This window comes from Clupea harengus, chromosome 10, assembly GCF_900700415.2.
Source record: "Clupea harengus chromosome 10, Ch_v2.0.2, whole genome shotgun sequence".
Lineage (NCBI taxonomy): Eukaryota > Metazoa > Chordata > Actinopteri > Clupeiformes > Clupeidae > Clupea > Clupea harengus.
In genome coordinates, this window is record NC_045161.1 from 18,805,504 (window position 1) to 18,826,428 (window position 20,925).

The window sequence follows — 20,925 nt, forward strand, 5'->3', positions numbered from 1 at the left end:
TACAAGCACTTGTGTCCCGACAGGCGATGACAGACTATTCTTATTGCCGCCTCAGAGGAGCTGTTTTTTTTTTTTTTTTTCAACTTGGAGCAGTAGACCAGTGTGCCTTTTTTCCCATTTCAGACATCATCTCAGTGAACACAGCAAAACAGAATCACACGTAAACCCCGGCCACTGACCCAGGACTCGCTTTCACAAAATGGAGCCACCAAAGCAGAGAAACCATCGGGAGAATGGAAGGCTAGAGATTAGAGCCACAGATCATTTTGAGGATAGGCTGGTGTTGGAGTAAATAAAGAAGAGCTCGAAAAATGGAAACTCCGGGAGCTTGTGTTTCGAGTCGGAAACAGTGAAGTGAAACGGAGTTGCCTGAAGTGAGTTGATGTGTTCTGGAGAGCAGGGAGGAGGGCATTGGAGGCTTGACCGGAGAGCCCGGGTGTAAACATGGTTGAGTGGCCGTGTTTGGAAGTGATGGACGGCAGGTCTGAGTGGCTGTACCACGCTCGCCATGCGCTCGCCATGCCTCTGGCCAGCCGGCCCTGCAGTGTTCCGGAGAGTTCCACGCTGTGCTTCGCTGGCCAAGTGTGCTGGGATAAAAACAATAGATTCAAAATAAAAACAGGTGCCTCTCTAGTGTTGTTTTGTCCTCCAGCTTCACAATACAAAATCCTTCACCACCTCAGTGCACACACACGCACACACACACACACACACACACACACTCCCTCCCTCTTTTCATTGAAATGTTATAAGCAACATTATCCCCCCTTTCTCTCATTTCACAGTTTAATCCTCATGTCACATTTATACAATTCAAAATCTCACCAACATACTTCAGAGAGCGCATTTGAAATGATGTCATTAACTGAAAGTGCCGCCAAATAGTAGTTGAATTGGACGGTCAGTTATTGGCAACACACACCTGTCCCTCAGTTAAAGAGTGGAGTGAAATATGGCAGGAAACACTGCTAAAGCTCAAACTGTATCCACATCATTAAGCTTGCAAATAATGTATTCCCCCAGTAATCATTTGCCAGAATAAATACTCCAAACTCTTATCTGTGGTTGAATACCCAGATATTTCCATTTAAAACTCCATGGCCATTTACAGAAGATAAGAAGTCAAGTCTTTTTAAAAGAACCATGAACCATGGAACCATGCATGTTAGATATGTGTGTTAACCCATTTATCAGCCAGAGAGATTCTTCTTTTGACAACAAAATAGCAGGAGAGAAAATCTGATTAAATAATGAAACAGATAAAACGAGGCATAGAGAAGCTCTCTGGAGAATCAGCAAGAATAAGTAGAAGAAGACAATACAGAAGAAAGTCTCATAATACACGAATCACACAAATGACCTATTTTGGATGAAAAACGGTGAATTTCGCCGAAAGGTGACGAGTTTCACCCCTGATAATAGGCAGATAAATGATGCAAATCATAGCCACCCATGGCAGTTATTTCAGTGCCCTTACAGTAACACACATCTTTGAACTGGTTGTGATAAAACACACACACACACACACACACACACACACACACACACACACACACACACACCTCATGCCCTTACAGTAACACACATCTTTGAACTGGTTGTGATAAAACACACACACACACACACACACACACACACACACACACACACACACACACACACACACACACACACCTCATGCCCTTACAGTAACACACATCTTTGAACTGGTTGCGATAAAACACACCAAGCACAAGCACACACACACACACACACACACACACACACACACACACACACACCTCATGCCCTTACAGTAACACACATCTTTGAACTGGTTGCGATAAAACACACCAAGCACACACACACACACACACACACACACACACACACACCTCATGTCCTTACAGTAACACACATCTTTGAACTGGCCTCATGGGCGCAGCCTCTGAAGGAAAACCTGCACATCATGAATTTCACTCCACTGATGCAGAATTCATTGATTTGCCTGACGTGTAAATAAATAATCTGCTGAACTGGTCAAAATATCAGACTGAGAACAGCACAGGATGACTCATCTGGTTTCCCCAAAACCGTTTTTTTTTCTTTCCTCCCTCTGATGAAATTGTGTTCAAATCTTGTATTCGGTGTCCACCTTTTCCCACAAGGTAGCAGAAATAATAATTATGTTTCAAAGGATAACCACAGCGCATGGCTTTGCCGTGTGCATTGATTTCAATGCATGAGATGATTTGCAAGAACATTGCCTCAAGCTGCATGCTGCAAAAAAAAAAGAAAAAAGAAGAGGGAAAAAAACAACTAAATTCTCTTTTTCCACCTTTAGAGGCAGCTTTCTAGGGAGAGAGGAGTCTATTTATACGGCTCTAACTGGGTCACACTCCTGGCCTCCAGGCCACATCCAGGCTGTTTAATTACCTAGGTAACACACACACAGGAAGAGGCAAACTGCAGTGTAACAACAGAGAAGGACTCATCACATGCAGACCAACAGAGAGACCGCGAGTGTGGAATTGAGTGAGAGAGAAAAACGGAGAAAGAGAATTAGGAAAAGACATAGACAGACAGACAGAGATAAAGGGAGGAACACAGTGAGGGTTATGAAAGATTAGGGGGGAGAGACTGAAGAAGGGAGAGAGAGAGAGAGAGAGAGATAAACACTCTCAGATGAAAAGCCTCCCCCACCTCCTTTGGGTGGGATAACAGGATCTGTGAAACACACAGAAATGCTACATCAGCCTCCATTTTTCTCAGCCAGGGGACCGAAGGGGGAAGCCGCCACCAAATAACACATGAAGCCAGATAATCACCTCAGAATGGACAAAACACTGCGCGGAGGGGACCTGCTCTATACAACCACAGGTCGAGTCACATCACAACTATGACGGCCCGACATGGAACAAGAGAACTTTCATATGACTGTGAAGGTTTATTTATTCATATTATGTAGAAGGATAACAGTAATAGTAAATATAATAGAGAGCTCAAAACGATGAATGAAAAACCCTGGCACTTTCAAAGTTTCAGATGCCGGTCAGTACCAAACGTGTAATGGGCTCATCACCTCCCTGATTACCTGTGAAGAGTTCCATTAGACTGTTGGTCTGCACCGTCCGCCATGGCAGGAAACCAAACATGTTGTCACAGAGGCATTTAAACAGAAACATAATGGTTCTATTCAGAATAATGGAAAAGAAAAAACATCAAAAGCACCACTTCTCCTGTTTGCTGCTACTTCCATGGTATGCCAGGTGGGGCATCTGTTGTGTGGGTGCAACTGAAATAAGCTCACCTGGAGGGGTATCAGGGGTCAAAAGCAAATGCATTGTGGGTAAACAGCTCCACCCACGCACTGGCCCAAAACTCAATCCCATCAGCCCACACACACACACACACACACACACACAATCCCATCAGCCCACATGCATCGCTGCTGTGCTTTTTGTTGTGCAAATTACACTGAGCACTACATTTTCAGCACCCATTGAAATTCACAGGAACATTCACTCACACACACACACACACACACACACACACACATCCTTGAGCTCTACTCCTACCTGGCAGCTCTCAGCATGTCTCCTTCCATCGGCGCCGTGGAAACCGCCAGTGGGCGGGAGCGAACTCAAACACCGCCGTCTGCTCTGAGCATCAGAGGCCCTCCATGGCGGAGGATCTATCTCCCCTCTTCCTCCTCCTCCTCCTCCTCCTCCTCGGCGGTCCCGCGCCTCTCCCTAATTACTCGCAATTACACCCAGGCTGTGGGGGCCAGTGTGCGGGCAGGACAACGGTTTTGTCACAATTAACTTCCGCTGAGCTAAACACGCTCGTGCTCCCACACACACACACACACACACTCAAATTTGATTACTTTTGAAAAGTGCCGAAGCAGAAGATAGCAACAACTCCAACTGGATGGGGGGGGGGGGGGGGGGGGGGGGGGGGGGGGGGGGGGTCAGAGAAGAAAATGCCGGCCACATATCAGTGATGAGTCAGGCGGCCTAACGTAATGTTTGAACACTCCAATGACAGATATGAGTTCTGAGCCCATGAGTCCCAGGGCAGAGGGCCTGATCTGGGATCAGCTCTGTCCATTGACTGTGTAGAATGTGCTTCATGTCGATGCGAGTGGCCTGATCCCTGTACGGCGCTCTTACTTTCATTCTTCCGCTTTGTGCGAGCGGTTCTGATGTTGTCTCTACATGGCAGCTGTTCTAGTGGGCTTATTTCAAAGCCCATTTCAAACCCCATGCGTGCGACACTCTAATGCTTCCCCCATGCGTCCCACACTCTAATACCTCCCCACGCTGGGGAATACCTTCAGACAGTCTCACTGTCTGATTTCATTAGAAACTATGGGGGAAATAAGCTTTTCATATCCAATCATTTTCCCCCATTGAGCACCGAGAGACGACGGGGACACGTGCTCCTCTTCTCCACGACATGAGGACGGTGAGGCGTCTCCTCCATCCACTCCCTCGTTCTTCTAACCCACCCCGTTTTTTTCAGTTTTTTTTTAATTGGCCGGGAGAGTGATGCTGGGGAGCGTGAGCAGCTTGGTGTGTCTGTGAGAATCAGACCAATCTCACATCTGGTAATGAGTTTCTTCTGCTCACGTCCCAACGGACGACTCAGGGCAGGGAGAAGTGTGGCTACTGGAATACTGTGGAGGGAGACAGAGAAGACGGAGAGAGAGAGAGAGAGAGAGAGAGAGAGAGAGAGAGAGAGAGGAAATAAGGGTGAAAGAGGGAAGGAAACAAAGGAGGAAGGGCCAGAGAGCCAGTCAGGCAAGGAGAATGAGAGAGAGAGAGAGATAGATAGAGAGAGAGGCTCACGTGATCACAGAAAGACTGCAGCTCTGACCCCACTCAGGTCTTACTCCCACTTCACACAGACGACAGCAGCAGCCTAACTGCACATTACCAGGGGAAATGCAGTTTCACACACACACACACACACACACACACACACACACACACACACACACACACACACACACACACACACACACACACACACACACACACACACACACACACACACACACACACACACACACACACACACACACACTGCTCAGAGGCTACCAAGTTTCTTAAGGTAAAATATTTATTTATCTCCCTGATGTTACATCAGTACAATGACATTACACTTTTGAAAGACAGCAACATATTGCTCTTTGGTTCATAGAAAATACTTTACAGTTTACTATACAGCTTCTTATTCATAGTAAAACAAACTTTAACCATTAATGAAAATATGATGAAGCTCTTTCAGTTAAAGTCCCCTTAAAAGAATTCAAATCAGTAGTAAAAATCATTGTGCGTCCCTTTCCAAATCAAAAGTGTAAAAGTTTACATTCCCAAACCCATAGTGTGGGAAGGAGTGCGTCCCTTTCAAAATCAAAAGTGTAAAAGTTTACATTCACAAACCCAGTGTGTGAAGGAGTGAGCAGACCCTGACCTAAATACTCTTCTCCTCACACTCGTCTCCACTCAGCTTCGGACTACCGCAGCGTCTGCAAAAAAAAAAGCCTCAAAACGGCACACTGTAGCGCTCGAGTTCATCGCTTCCTGGAGGCTGAAGCGAGCCGAGCCGGGTTCGGAGAGAGCGGCGCTTGCTTGCGTCACCGCACCGGAGCCTATAGCACACATTAAAGCGAGCGCCAGGGCCCTTTGATGAATAATGCACATCATAATGCTACTCCCTGTATGGGGGCCATTATGCTAATCAGACGATTACAGCTAATCGCATCCACATTTAGAGCGGTTTCATTATTAACGTGATAATATTGCGCTGCGAAATGCAGCCGACGTTACAAGCGCATCCTGAATCATTTTACACTCTAATGAAATAGGCTTACACTTATGCCTCATCCATCTGACACAAAAGCACACACACATACACACAAACACACACGCACAATAACAGCTGGCTACATCAGTACCGGCACACTAGCACTGAAATGAAAGACTGCCCCATCACACATTATGTCAGGATATTACTGTCTCAGAGACTCCAGTCCCAGCGGCCACGCCTGCTTATGCGTATGAGGCTGAAGGCCAGACCCAGTTTAAGAGTCTTCTTGCAGAATACATGCAGAAACCAGAGCTCTACTTTAGCACTAGGCTAACTTGAGGATACAATGATACACTCTAAATGCACCTAAACATAATCTCTCATCAGACGAAAGGCGTATTTGACAGGTCCCTGGAGTGACAGTGGGGGAAGAAGGATGGTTAAGATAGATACTCTGGTACTGAGGGCCACTGGTGGGTGTTACTGTAGATCATATGGTTGAGGCAAAGCGCCCCGCCTCTCCTGAGCCTCACTTGCTGGCGAGGGCCTGAGGCGCAGGGGCCAGCACTCCACCCAGCTGCACAGGAGGCGCAGGGGCCGGGGAGGAGGGGCCCTGGGGAAGAGGCAGGAAGACACCACTACCGCGGCCACTGCCATCACCTCCAGACGCTTTCCCATCCTTGTCCTTCTGGGCACGCTCTCGCTCCTTCACACTGTCCAGCAGCAGACGCACGCTCTTGGAGAAGACGGCCCGTGGGTCAGTGGCGGGCAGCGCCGGGCAGTCGCAACTGGACCTCAGCTCCAGAGCCTGTGGGGAAGGGGGGGAGCACACAGATAACCTTTCACCTCTGACCTCTCACCTGAAGCAGACACATTTATATGTGCTCAATTACCCAACAAGGATATTCACATGAATTTGAGAAGTGAAAGCTTTCATCCAAAGCAAGCCGTGTCATTTTGCACAGGCACATGATGACACATGCTATCTCCCACTCTCCTTTAAATGACATACTGCACAATGTATTTCTTTCCCACGGCAACATTTTCCATTACATTTGCCCATGCTGAAAGTGCTGTTGCTCCTTGTAAATTGTGCTCCATGCTAATGCATAATGTGGTCCGTACATTCAAGTTGCTTTCACCCCTCAATTATAACATTACAGCAAGCCAGCCTTGAAACCTCTTATCAGCTTGTCTAATGTGTAGCCAAAGGCAGGTTTGCACGTGTGCAGAAGGCAGATGGTATGCTGCTCAGGTAAAGGCAAGCGCTTGATCATCCAGTGAGCTGCTTGGGGGATGAACCCAGTCCTCCTTGGTAGTACCAGCATCATGCTTCTCCCAGCTATGCTGCATGGAAGTCCTTTCTAACGCCCCTATAGTATGGTGGAATGCACTCTGGAAATCCGGGTGTCCATTTGGTCATTTTCAAAGTCTGGCCAGAGGAACAAATGGCTGTTTAAAGCAACACCATGCAACAATTTGACACTTTTTGTGTTATGGTTTTATAGGCAACTAGTTGTGGTACCATCCTCAAATTCATTTTGATAGCATATGGTCATGTGAAGGACAGATAAACACCTGTGTTTTTCCCACTATCCATCCAGGATATGCACTATGCAGTTCTGTGTACCGGGCTGGGACACCCGGCAAAAATGGAAGAAAAGCTTTCACAGCATGGCATTGCCAGCTATACTGCCAAAAGACACCAGTTAGTGTGTTGGCAAGCTTCTATCAGTGTCAAAGAGATGCTGAAGTGATGTTGAGTGACTGTATCAGTATGGTGATGTAGTGATCACAATAGAGATGTATCTATTCATCCATGTGTGTGTGTGTGTGTTCTTTTATAGTTTGTTCAACATAAGGCTTCAATTCCCATGGCTAATCCGTGCGGTTACAGTTAGCGGACTGCTACTGAGCAATCACACTTTGCATTTTCCTGCTCAAATGCATCTCTACTTAAAGCTACTCTCGTTCAAATGCATCTCTACTTAAAGCTCCTCTCCTTCAAATGCATCTCTACTTAAAGCTACTCTCGTTCAAATGCATCTCTACTTAAAGCTCCTCTCCTTCAAATGCATCTCTACTTAAAGCTCCTCTCGTTCAAATGCATCTCTACTTAAAGCTCCTCTCCTTCAAATGCATCTCTACTTAAAGCTCCTCTCCTTCAAATGCATCTCTACTTAAAGCTCCTCTCGTTCAAATGCATCTCTACTTAAAGCTCCTCTCGTTCAAATGTATCTCTACTTAAAGCTCCTCTCGTTCAAATGTATCTCTACTTAAAGCTACTCTCGTTCCACTATTATTAAAACAAATCACCCTGAGGGACTGCAGTGCAGGAGGAGCCTTCAGCTATTCCACTTCAACACGGCCGTGCTGAAACACACATCCACGCAGAGACAGAATCACACACACACACACACACACACACAGTGACACACAAACTCATATACACAGACATACATATATATATACACACAAATGCGAAGAGAGAGACTGGCGCACACACACACAGACACTTTCTAAATGCATCATCACCACCACTCTCGGGTAAAAACAGATTACGAAACATACAGAGATGTTGTTTTTTTTCTTTTTAAACTTTTCAGGCTTTAGCGGCATCCACTCCTCCCTCTTCCTTCTCCCTCTCCCTGTCCATCCTCCCTCTCCCTCTGCCTCTCTCCGCCAGCTCACACACATCAACTCCACTTCAGCACACCGCAGGCCACCACGCACTACAGCCCCTCTCAACGCCGGGCCCTTCCCTTGGTCTTTCCACCCTTAAACTCCATTTGCACATCGATACGTGCGAGGTTTCCGGAGAGATCCGTCCAGCTGATGCAAAGGCCTGAAACCTTGCATTCCTGCCTGCAGAAGCCGACAAGGATGGTTTGAGTCAAGGTCAAAGAAGCCCCCTCTGGGAGGAGTGTGTGTGTGTGTGTGTGTGTGTGTGTGTGTGATGGCTGAGCAGTAGCCATGTTGTTAATTGGCACTACTAAACAGAGGCATGCCCTGGGTTAAAGAGGCTTTCAGAAATTAGACAGTCAAAGTGTCTCACAGTGGAATGAGAAAAGTTGTCCTAAGGGTGTATGCTGACAAACTGACAACAAGCACATACATAAACACATGAGCACATGCCCACACACACACACACACCGGGCTCAGTCACACACACAGATACACAGTTGATGAACAATTAGTTCCTTCACCATCTGTTCCCTCTGCGTTTGACGCACCTAACTGCCAGTAAGGATGCAGGATTCCTCTCTGCAGCTTAAAGTTCACGCTCAAGGTTAAGTGAGCCCCTGTGTGTGACAAACCTACACACACACACAGTGTGTGAGAGGAGAGAGAGAGAGAGAGAGAGAGAGAGAGAGAGAGAGAGAGAGAAATAGAGAGAGAGAGAGAGAAATGACAGCTATTTTGGAGGGTGGCCATGTTCTCCCCTCCTGCCCTTCAGTCTTGATGTTAGCCAAGTAAGGTTTTGGTGATTTGTTTTTTTTCCAGAGACAAAAAGCTACCTTTAAATAATGATGTATGCTGCAGTAAAAGGAAATCTGCTGAAGGCATCCGAAGAAAGAAAGTACACCATAAGAAAAGAGTGTAAAAGCAGAGAAAGCCTGTGGGCTCGTACGTGCAATCACAGTAAAAGCTTTACGCAGAGGGCCAGAACGAGGAAAGAGAAGGAGGTGGAGGAAAGGAGGAGGAGGAGGAGGAGGAGGAGGGAGGGAGAAGAGGAGAGGAGGAGGGAGGGAGAGGAGGATGAGAGGAGGAGAGGAGGAGGAGGGAGGGAACGAGAGGGGGAGGGGGAGAGGAGGAGGGAGGGAACGAGAGGAGGAGGGAACAAAAGAGAAGAATATTGCAGCCATGGAGATCAACCCAAGCATCATAAACGCAGAAACTTTTAGAAGAGTACAGACAGATCTGAGAAGCTGAAAGAGCAAATGTTCAGCCTAATTAGCGCTAGCCGGGAGATGATTCCATCTGAGGAAATGTCTTCTTCAACAAGAGTCTGCAAGTACAGTCTGGATGATGCAACCACACCGACGAGTACGTTAAGCAGAAGAAAAAAAAAAATCACATTTGAGGAGCGCTTAGTGCAGTCTGCCGACAAAAATACCATTAGGCCATCTGGACTGGTCTGGTCTGGTCTGGTCTGGTCTGGTCTGGTCTGGTCTGGTCTGGTCTGGTCTGGTCTGTGCTGGAGGCAACTGAGCACGCTCCGTAGAGAGGGGTGTTGGAGTGGGGGGGGCCACGACCTTCCCTACCTTAAAGCCTCCAGCATCTCCTTAGATGGGTTACTGACTCCAGAGGTGCTTCTTTGTACTCTGACAATTTACCTGCAAGGAATGTCTGTATCTGTGTGTGTGTGTGTGTGTGTATTTGTTTGTTTGTATGTTAGCATATGTGCACCTTTCTGTGTGTAAGTTTGTGTGTGTGTGAGTGTGAGTGTGAGTGTGAGTGTGTGTGTGAGTGTGTGTGTGTGTCTGTGTGTGTGTGCGTGAGTATATACCATTCTACCCTCACAGCCACAGGTCTCCATTAGCAGTAAAATCTGGCAGTCTCCTGGCGTCTCGTTAAGCTAAGCCTTCCTCTGCAGCGCTAATCTAACAGCTGCTCTTTAAAACGCTGCCGTCTCTCCTCCTCCGTCTACCACTCTCCACTTCCCCCTCTCACCGTCTCTCCTCCTCCGTCTACCACTCTCCACTTTCCCCCTCAGTCAAAACAGAATCCCACGGATAGCCCAACTACCTCACTGAGCCGGGCTGCCAACATCTCAACGAGCATCCCCTCCTGACTCAAGAGTGAGTGTTTGGGGTGTGCGTGTGTGTGTGTGCGGGTTCAGGTGGCTGGTTGCTCAGCTGAAGGTTTGAGTTGGTTGCTGTTCCAGGGGGAGTGGGGTTAATGGACTGCAGCAGGCCTGTGGGGAATGAGGAGGAGGAGGGAGGTGTGTGTGTGTGTACCTGAGGGATGAGGCGGTCCAGCTGGTTGACCCGGTTCCGGTGGGACGGGTGGGTGGAGAGCCACTCGGGCACGGTGGGTTCGCCCCGCAGCTGATCCGAGATCTCCATCTGCTGCCAGAACACGGGCCCGGCCCTCACGTCCGCACACGCCTACGAGAGAGAGAGAGAGAGAGAGGGAGGGAGAGAGAGAGAGATTATATATTAGGGATGGAAAAATTGGGAGCATAAAAGAGGAGTAAAGGGAAACATTGAGGGAGAGAGATGTGTGGAGAGAGAGGGAGATAGAGAGGGAGGCACAGGGGGAAAGAATAGACAGATAGGCATACTGAAATAAAATAGCCAATGGGAGAGTCATTCGGGATGCATGATAACGGATTTTTTCAAATATCTGAAATGCAGACACTGATATATACGGTTTCATCGAAGAGAACACCAAATCTCTCCTGTACCACAATGAACCCATTACTCTTGTTGTAATGGACTACTTGTTGTGAAAACAGATATAAAACGTTTCCTTTGATTCTACCACACATGTATACTTTAATAAATGTAGACATTCACCCATGAAAATGAAGGAAATCATTCCAACCTAGACGAGATGTGAAATATGGCACATTTATTTTTGAACTAACCTTTTCAAACTAAAATGTAATTCTCATCCTGGTTCGAACAGGTTTGTGTGATGCTTCCCAAAGACAGATATTCTTCTATCTGCCGATGCTAATAATTATCATCATTTCCACAGCCGATCCTGATGTCATGCTGATGCCATCCTGCATCCCCAATAGGAACATAATTCACCTGAGCGGACATCCTGATACGGACGAGGCACTTATGCTGTCATATTTCCCATAGTCTCCTGGGGCTGTTTGTGGGTCTCTTTGTGTGTAAACAGACATTAGACTGAACAGACTTACACAGTTCTGGTAAATACCTCCTTTTGTCCCAGGTTTGACTGCTATCCAGGAGCACAGTCTACATCTACTGAAACCCCCAGGCTGCACACATCTCACACAGGAGAGGCCTGCTCAGGAGAGGCCTGCTCGCTCCAGCACCAGAAATTAGGCCAAAATACTCCAATTTAATTGAGCTTAAACTGGGCTTTCTCCAAAACGGGTCACATTCCACTGTGCCACTTATGAGTGCTGCTGCAGGTCTCCGGAACCGTTGTCTAGGTAACCGGCTCTGTGTCCTTCACTCCGCTCCACATGTAATGTGGGCTTTTCCAAGCATGTGTTATAGCAGGAGCTCTATCTCTCACACACACACACACACACACACACACACACAGCTACGAGAGTGACTGAAAATGGCCATCTCTCTCTCCACCAGACACGTTTGAAAACACTGACCAGCTACACACACCCCCCCGTCTTTGCATCACCTCATGCCAAGCAGAGGAGGAACGCCGGTCAGGATGTCTGGAAGCAGAGGAGGAACGCCGGGCAGGATGTCTGGAAGTGCTTGTCAACATTGCCACCTAGTGGCACTTCTGGCACATGACCATGGAAGTAAATGGAACGCTGGCAGAATGAGGCATTTGAGCAGTGTGTGTATGTGCAAAGATCCATGACCCTTTTTTTGTGTACGAAATGCAAATAAACAAATAAACAAATAAACATAGCTTGTCTTGATCTAACACAGGGGTTCCCAATCTTGCTCCTGTCCAACCCCCAATGCCCCCCCCACCCCGGCCCCCCCGCCAGTCATACATGGAGATGTGATCACATAGAGGACAGCCCCACTGTGGTTCTTCCCCAAACAATAGCATGGACTAACAGTGTGGGAGTGAGTCATCAGTAAAAGGGAGCGCTGCCAGTTGAAATCGGCCCTGAGAGATGAAGACAGTGCTGGGGCGGCTTTGAAGGCGCCGGAAACAGCTACTTGAGACATCACCGCGGCGACGGCAGACGCAGCAGCGTTACCTTGGCAGCCAGCTGCAGTCCGACCTGGTCCGCCTCCGCCTCCAGCTTCCTGCTGTAGGGCCGATCAAACATGAACTGGAACACAGAGGCAGAAGAACACACACACACGCACACACACACACACACACACACACACACACACACACACACACACACACAGGCGCACACGCACACGCGCACGAGCACACAGACACCCCATCACACACACACACACACACACACACACGTGGGCGTCAGGACGACAAGGACTCAAGACATCACTGAGGAAGACAAGAGGGTTAAACAATGGAATAGACTTTTACAATAGAGTCCCATTTCAAAAACTCACTTCCTGGGAACATAAAAAAACTGTTCTGTTGCCAATGCATTTAACAATTCATTTAAAAACCTGTCTATTCCCCACACTCCTAATTCGACTCTTGTGAAAAGGAATAAAAACTATTTTTAAAAAGAATTTGCGACAGCAAGGCAGTTCTTCTTGGAAAGGATATCTGCTGGCTTGAACAGCCTTATAAGAATGTTTTGTTTGTTTGTTTTTAACAGTGAGGGCTTTCTTATTCGTAGTCTTTGCTGTGGAGGAATCGGAGAGTTTTGCAGGAGGAGGCGGAATAACTCAATTTTACTGAGTGAAATACTCAATAACAGATCAATATCAGAAAGTGTTGGTTGCTGCAGGATTAACACAAAAACAATAATAAGACTCTGCTGTACTGTCTCACGCACTCCACAGCCACTCTGCACTGAACGCCAAACACAACCCACACCTGGAGAAACACAACACACACACACACACACACACCTGCATAAACAAACACAACACACACCTGGAGAAACACAACACACACACACACACACACACACACACACACACACACACACACACACCTGCATAAACAAACACAACACACACCTGCATAAACACATCACACACCTGCATAAACACAACCCACACCTGCATAAACACAACCCACACCTGCATAAACACAACACACACCTGCATAAACACAACACACACCTGCATAAACAAACACAACCCACGCCCAGACCTCCCACAATACCTTTCTGAATGCAGGTGGAGAACGTTCTAGAAGCGCAAACAGGGCTGAGGTTATGTGAGCCTTCTTTAAGCCGCTTCCATTAAAAAAGGCACAAGGCTGATAATGACTATCTACACATGCTTAGACAGCATTCCACGAAGTGGGGCCATTTGCAGGGATCACATTAGAGGGTTGAAGGGTCACCACACCCCATTTCTGCGCCCCACTCCAGATTAACCTCACACAATAGGACCTGCTGCTTTAAAGGCAGACCCTCACAGACCCATAACACTCTTGTAATTAGAAAAAGTGCATGGTCATCTTCTTTTTTTTTATTATAGCCCTCCACCATTAGCAGCCAGGTCATTTCAGGAAAAGGAAAGTGGCCATGAGAGATGGTCATCTATAAAGGAGCATGCGGAACCGTGCGCTCTGGGTCACTCCTCTTAAAGGCAATGTGCCCAGTGAAAACAGAGCGTTCAGCACACACATATATTCACGTGGCGTGGTGCCATTTCCCGGGGCGAGGCCCTGATGTTCTGGTTCTGAGTCGGCGGGCTCACCTGCACCAGTTTGCCCTGGATCCAGTGGCCCAGCGCCGCCAGGCTGTCCCGCGGACACACGGCCCAGATGGCCGTCAGGAGGATCAGCGACAGGAAGTCCACCACATGGGACATGCTAGCCTGCTCAGCCTGGGAGAGAGAGAGAGACAGAGAGAGAGAAAGAAAGAAAGAGAGAGAGAAAGAGAGAGAGAGAAAGAAAGAAAGAAAGAAAGAAAGAAAGAGAGAGAGAGAGAGACAGAGAGAGAAAGAGAGAGAGAGAGAAAGAGAGAGAAAGAGAGAGAGGAATAGAAACATATAATACAAATACATGTTGTATAAATTGCCTTGTTTTTCACGTGCTTCAGCAATGCAATACAGTGCTGAGAAAGAGAATATGTGCATATAACACAAATACATTTTGTATAAATTGCCCTCCTTTCACATGGTTTGTGTACAGTGTTGTGGTCATATTGGTAAAGCTTCTTTGGGTATGAGAGAGAGGGGGAGGGGGAGTGAGGGAGGCGGAGGAAAGAAAGAAGGAGATCCATAGAGAAAATAAGGGGGAGGGGTGTGAGGTAAGAGTATTGCCATGGCCAGATGCAATCTCGTCTGTCCTACTAACCTCAGACTTGCTTCTCTACGTACGCTTTAAGGAACGAGAGTTTTCAAATCCCAAAGGCTATCTTTGAAAAGTGCTTCATCAAAATGAAAATATTACATAAATCATTAGAGACCACTGGTGCTCCTAACTACCCGTGGTCATATATCCTGCCTTGAACATCACAACAGGTACGTTGCACAGTCCATCCTCTGGGAAAGCCACGCACAACACCAAAGTGCTCTAACACACTGAAATGCAAGTGATCTGGCACTAAATGTACCTCAGTAAGGAGGTTTTTCTCATCAAACATGAACCCCCAGCTGCATTAAAGCATCCATCACACAAGGCGCACACACACACACACACACACACACACACACACACACACACGGCAGATACAGACTGCTCCACACACTGACACACACACACAAACACACACACACACACACACACACAAGGCAGATACAGACTGCTCTCGACACTGACACACACACACACACACACACACACACAAGGCCGATACAGACTGCTCCATTCACTGACACACACAGCCCAATCAGTTCCAATCTAATATAATATAGTCAGCCTATTGTTGAAATCTCATCCACTAGATTGTGAATTCTGATATTCTGTCAGCCTTGATTAAATTACAGATGAATGTGGCAGCTCCTTCATGAAGCTCTAAACCCACAACATCCTTCAGTTGGCATGCCTCAGGCCAAGCCACGCAGCGCTTCGACACCATGTGACATTAATGTCTGCGCAGTCAATCTCTATAGCAGTCTCTTGATGTCTGAAGTGTTTGCTCCTAATGACATCTCCATCCTCCGCACATGAATATGACATATAAGAGTGTGTGTGTGTGTGTGAGAGAGTTAGTTATTTTATGCGGTTTGTATTCACTGCACATACCCTTTCTATCACCCCAGTGCACTAGGACACATGCAAAGCTGGCATGTTGTGCATGTGTCACACTTACTGGATGGTACTGGAATGAACGCAGCACCAAACGGTCCAAAATGACTTTAGCCTAGGCTGGTCACAAGAAAGCTCCCGAAAATACCTAAACTTAATGTCAAGGGGAATCACTTTGCTACTTCTGTCTACATGGAGCCTGACTCAAGTCCTTATTTCCATAGACAGCAACCATCGCAGCGTCCTACCCTCCCAGGAGAGGGGGAACAGCAGGGGGTGGAGGGGGCGGAGGGGCTGATGAGCACACCTGACATAAGGTGCACGGGATGAAACGAAGAACGACACGAGCAGCCCTGGGATGGGAGCGGATGGGAGCTGCTGCCTTAGCCCAAAGCCAACATCAGCGATCAGCGCGAGAGAGAGAGAGAGAGAGAGAGAGACACAGAGAGAGAGAGAGAGAGAGAGAGAGAGCTGAGGGCTGCCTCAGCCCAAACCCAACATCAGCGATCAGAGAGAGAGAGAGAGCTGAGGGCTGCCTCAGCCCAAAGCCAACATCAGCGATCCCCCAACCATGCGGTGGGGCCCCTGGGTTGACACCCCTGGGTTGACACCCGATGGCCCCCCGTGGATCGAAGCTGACTGATGCAATGAGTCTGCAATTAATGACACCCTCCTTTAAAATTCACCAGCAGCATGCCCCCCTTCCTCCACCCCTGTCTGAATGCTGGTGTCATCTTTATTTTAATTCAAACCAGCCTCTGATATGCAAGCTGACGGCAGACATCAACAGAGATGAAACGGTTTTAAAGGGCCGCTTAGGAGACACGCTTTCACTCGCATGAATAGCCGATGCCAGGAAGACGGGGTGGCCGTCCTTCATTAGATGAAAACGCCTGCCAAACGGAAGAATCTAGAAATTCCTTGACATCTCAGTTCAGCAGAGGGAGCAGAGGATTACCAGTTCCCACCGCGTTTCAAGAGTCCACATGAAAACTGAACAAACAAGACGGCCTCGGAGACGGAGACCTCACAGCACCCTTAAAAGCAGACACCCCCGCCCCCGCCTCGCTGAGGTGAAGCAGACACCCCGGCCTCGCCCCGCCGAGGTGAATTACAAACAAGCCACCAACAGAACTGTGGGAAATGACTGACTGTCATTTCTTTCCCGGTCTGCTGGAAGAACATTCAAGCCATTTCACTTTTATTGCGCTGGTGGAGGACACTGAAATGTGCTCTCTTGTGACCGCTCTGTGAGGCATTTTAAATTAAACATGTAGACATTCCAATACTTTTCAGTCTGTGCAAGATAAACTCTAGCACATCCCTTGAAGGCCAAAAGGAGAATAATAAAGGCAAGGAGAATAACAAAGACAATGAGAATGTCTCCCAAGGAACCCTGGTCTCTCCACAGCACACATCCAGCAGTCCACAGGCAATCAGCCAGGGTGAGCACTGACTCTCTTCCCCATGGTTCCTCAAGAACATGCCTAGGAGAGACAATATCCTCCGCGTTTGCCCCACTTGCCAATGGGAAATAGGCCTCATGGGAAATGTAGTCCTGACATGAGCCCTCTTCTCATTTCACCTCAAGCCCTCCTCTAATACAATAACCAACTGGACCAACTTTATACCAATTTTGATATATTGAGGTTACAATATATTGGGAATTTGTATTTCACGTTATAAAAATGAAACTCAAAGTCCAAAACATTAAGCCATAAAAACAATGACTGTCAATAGGTTCAATTTTCATTTAATATACACATTCTTTAAATTTTTTAAATGACAGGGCTCTCACTATGCAATAAATCATCAAGCCTCAATTTCAGAATTGTCAACAGACATGACACACTCCCCTTGAGTCACCCAGCACACCCTGGCACAACACCAGACTCCAAGACTATGGTTTCAGCACAATTAGCACAACCCGTTGGCCCAAATACTAAACAATGATGTGCACATGAGGACAGGACCATACTGTAACTGAAACCTATTTATGTGATATGTCACTATCAATTCACAGTAAAACATGTCTTTAATCCACTGCCAATATAGAGAGAGGTAGCTTAGCTTCAATTTCAGCGCCTCTCCTCAGAGCCCTAATATAAAGGCTGAAATGAAACAGGCTGGACACAACATTAAAGATCACTGAAGTGGATTCAATTAGGTGTGGGCACAGTATGCCCTGGACCAGTGGTTTTTAACATGTTCATCAGTACGTTTTGAAAGACCCATCTCCCACGCCAGATTTGATTTAATATGTCTACATGACATAACATGCTTGAATTGTTCAGTCTCAGTGTGTAGCTGTACTCACTGAGTGTCCGATGAGGGCGTGGGCCATCTCATGTCCCAGAATAAAGGTCAGCTGATGAACGTCCGCCACAGCCTCCAGCATTCCCGTGAAGATGAACACCTTCCCATTCTGTTTCACACATATCACAGGACAGTAGTGTCTAAGAATTGTTGAGACGTGTCATTTCATGTTCACTAAACTATTCTCAACTTCTGAATTTGACAACAATTTCCTCTCAACTCTGTCTGTTGCCTCAATTTCACAATGAACGGAACATATTATACCATTTTGACTGTGTGAACTCACAAAAATGTCAGCATATTTCTTACACATGGCATATAGCATTCTCTTAGCAGGAATAGAAGGCACCGTTCTGACTTGACAAGCCTGTAGGTCGTACCGGTAGCACAAAGGCATTGAATAGAAGGTAGAGTTCTGACTTGACAAGCCTGTAGGTCGTACCGGTAGCACAAAGGCGTTGATGACGGGACTGTCCACCACATGGACGCTCCAGGGCACGGTGGAGATCTCAGCGATGTCCTGGTTCCTCTGGGCCAGGTGCTGCACCACCTGTTCCACCACCTGCTGCCGGGGGTCTTTTGGGGAGATAAAGGAGTCTTTAAACTCCTCCATGTACTGAGGGGGGCGGAAGGAGGTGACGCAGGCAGGGTGGGGGGGGGGGGGGGGAGAGATAAAGATTCACAAGTGAGTTAAAGACCATTGTGAGTTAAAGAGCATTGTCAAACTTGTTTGATTTAAATTGGAAGATTGTTTGGACTGAAAGGACCCACAGTCTTACGCTATGGAATAAACTGACATACAGTAACAGAATAAACTAATTTAGCGATGTCCTAGCTCATGACGAAACTAAAAGATCTACATCAGTGTCCGACCTAACAATGAGATATGTCATAGATATGTACAGAGCACCTAGATCTTCCCCTACTGTATTTCTTAGACAATCTCACCCCCTTTGCGGTTATGTCGGCCAGCTCCAAGAAGTTCTCCCTGCTGAACACAAGCAATCTGGTGCGGCCAGTCACCGGCGATTCATCCAGGTGGGTAAGCAGGAAGACCGCCATGACAACCAGCAGCCCCGCCGCTCCGCCTGCCAGGTGCCACCTTCGTCGCCACGCAGCCTCGCGCAGAAGCAGCTGCTTGTTGGGAGGAAGTGCTATCCACCATTTCCTGATGCTCCTGAATGAGTAGCGAGACAGTTTCACCTGTGTGGAACTTGACCAAGCTTAAACTAGAGGGCCCGTATACATCCAGATAGGGAAGATTCTCTTAAACTAGAGGGCCCGTATACATCCAAATAGAATCACCCTTCATGGTACTTCACAATAAACCCTTCAGTGGAGACAAAGAGAGACAAAAACTCTCCAAAGCACGGCACTCCTCAGGTTAAAATGTATTAATTAGCCTGCATGGATAAAGACTTTTGTAACCAATGGAGTGCCTTGGTTTGGAGAGGTTTTTTTCTCCTTTTTTTCACTGGATTTTTTTTACACCAAACAGCACCCGACTTGAACAACATTTAAAAGAAATATATTTTAATATAGAGCATGTCTACAACTATCTTTCCAAAGGATTGCCCTTTGCCAGAGCTCCATACACTGCGTAACAGTAAGATAATCCTTCATGAGTAAAAAATATTTCACATGTTTTTCTCAGAGTGAGCGTTGGTAAATTGGGAATACCACTAATGTCTATACAATACAAACACGGGCAATATAACCCTTCACTCATAGTCTTACCTGCCTAGTACAATAGCCAGGAGCTTTTGAATTGGCTTCAAGAGAAGCCACAGCAGGGGAGCAGGTAAAGCTTGCAGACGCCCAGAGGTATGGAAATGCTGTTTATGTAAAGTGACAGCTGAGAGGATGTTGTCTTTCCTTTTGAACTGATGGCTGCCCAAGGTTTTGAGGTTTGTCCTTATATTCTGACACGTGTTGGGACGAATCAAGAACAGCGCTCTTGAAGGTTGACCTGTTTCGTTTATCCTCTCAAACCCCCGGATGCTTCGAGACGTGTAAACACTCTGTAAACAAGGTATGCTGCGTTCCTGTTGATGACTTCTACCGACGCCATACCATCTAAGCAACCTAACATTCAGACTAAAACTTTGTCTGTTCGTTGGAATTGAACGCAAAAAATTGAGACGCACACACATCAACTCCATTCTAGTTCTCCAGACGACTAAAATGTTAGGGGACGGTACTGACAAAGTAAGATTCTTGGCAAACACCAAACATAAGAGTTATCTATGGTCTGAGGACAAAAATTCGATCTGGTCAATTTACCTTGCTGTCAAAAAACGAGTTTGCACAGCTCAGTGTTCCCGTCGTTTTAACAAAACATATCGATAAAAAAAGAGGTATTCATTTAAGCGTTATCCTGGGTAACATTTACATTTAGTCATTTAGCAGACGCTTTTGTCCAAAGCGACGTACAAGGCTATTGAGAGTTCACGTGTCTGATGCTGTGCCCAGTAGAGCTCCGTTCAGCATAGCAAGACATGTCAGGACAGACTCAGACGCAATCACATGCAACTTCTCTCAACACGTACGCTACGACGCTAGCTAGGTAGTACATTAGAGCAAAGGTTACCCAATCTCGACATCTTCCTGTCCATAAATACTCCTTACTACGATCTAAAAACGTGCACGGTCATTTCCATTGTGACCTTATCAAAACTTGTTCGGCAAACTGTCCGAAGCGGCTCAAGTATGGATGTGGGTGCCTCCACAATAACATTCCCCTGCAATCAAGACCGGCAACATTTGTTCCGGACATCTCTCGCTGTTTCGCCGTCTTCACTGACTTTTTCATAAAAAAAATATATTAACGAC

The 20,925-nt window shown here is 47.0% G+C and overlaps 1 protein-coding gene across 1 annotated transcript; it reads right to left on the bottom strand.

The window, feature by feature from the left end:
* Positions 1-5,088: 5,088 nt before the first annotated feature.
* On the bottom strand, positions 5,089-20,893 carry oma1 (OMA1 zinc metallopeptidase). Its single transcript, XM_031574280.2, has 8 exons — positions 19,831-20,893; positions 19,042-19,270; positions 18,536-18,709; positions 18,095-18,202; positions 14,283-14,411; positions 12,683-12,757; positions 10,758-10,907; positions 5,089-6,604 (listed from the first exon to the last, which is right to left on the bottom strand). The coding sequence occupies exons 1-8, from the start codon at positions 20,253-20,255 to the stop codon at positions 6,326-6,328; spliced, it is 1,569 nt and encodes a 522-aa protein (XP_031430140.1). The 5' UTR covers positions 20,256-20,893; the 3' UTR covers positions 5,089-6,325.
* Between the last annotated feature and the right edge of the window lie 32 nt (positions 20,894-20,925).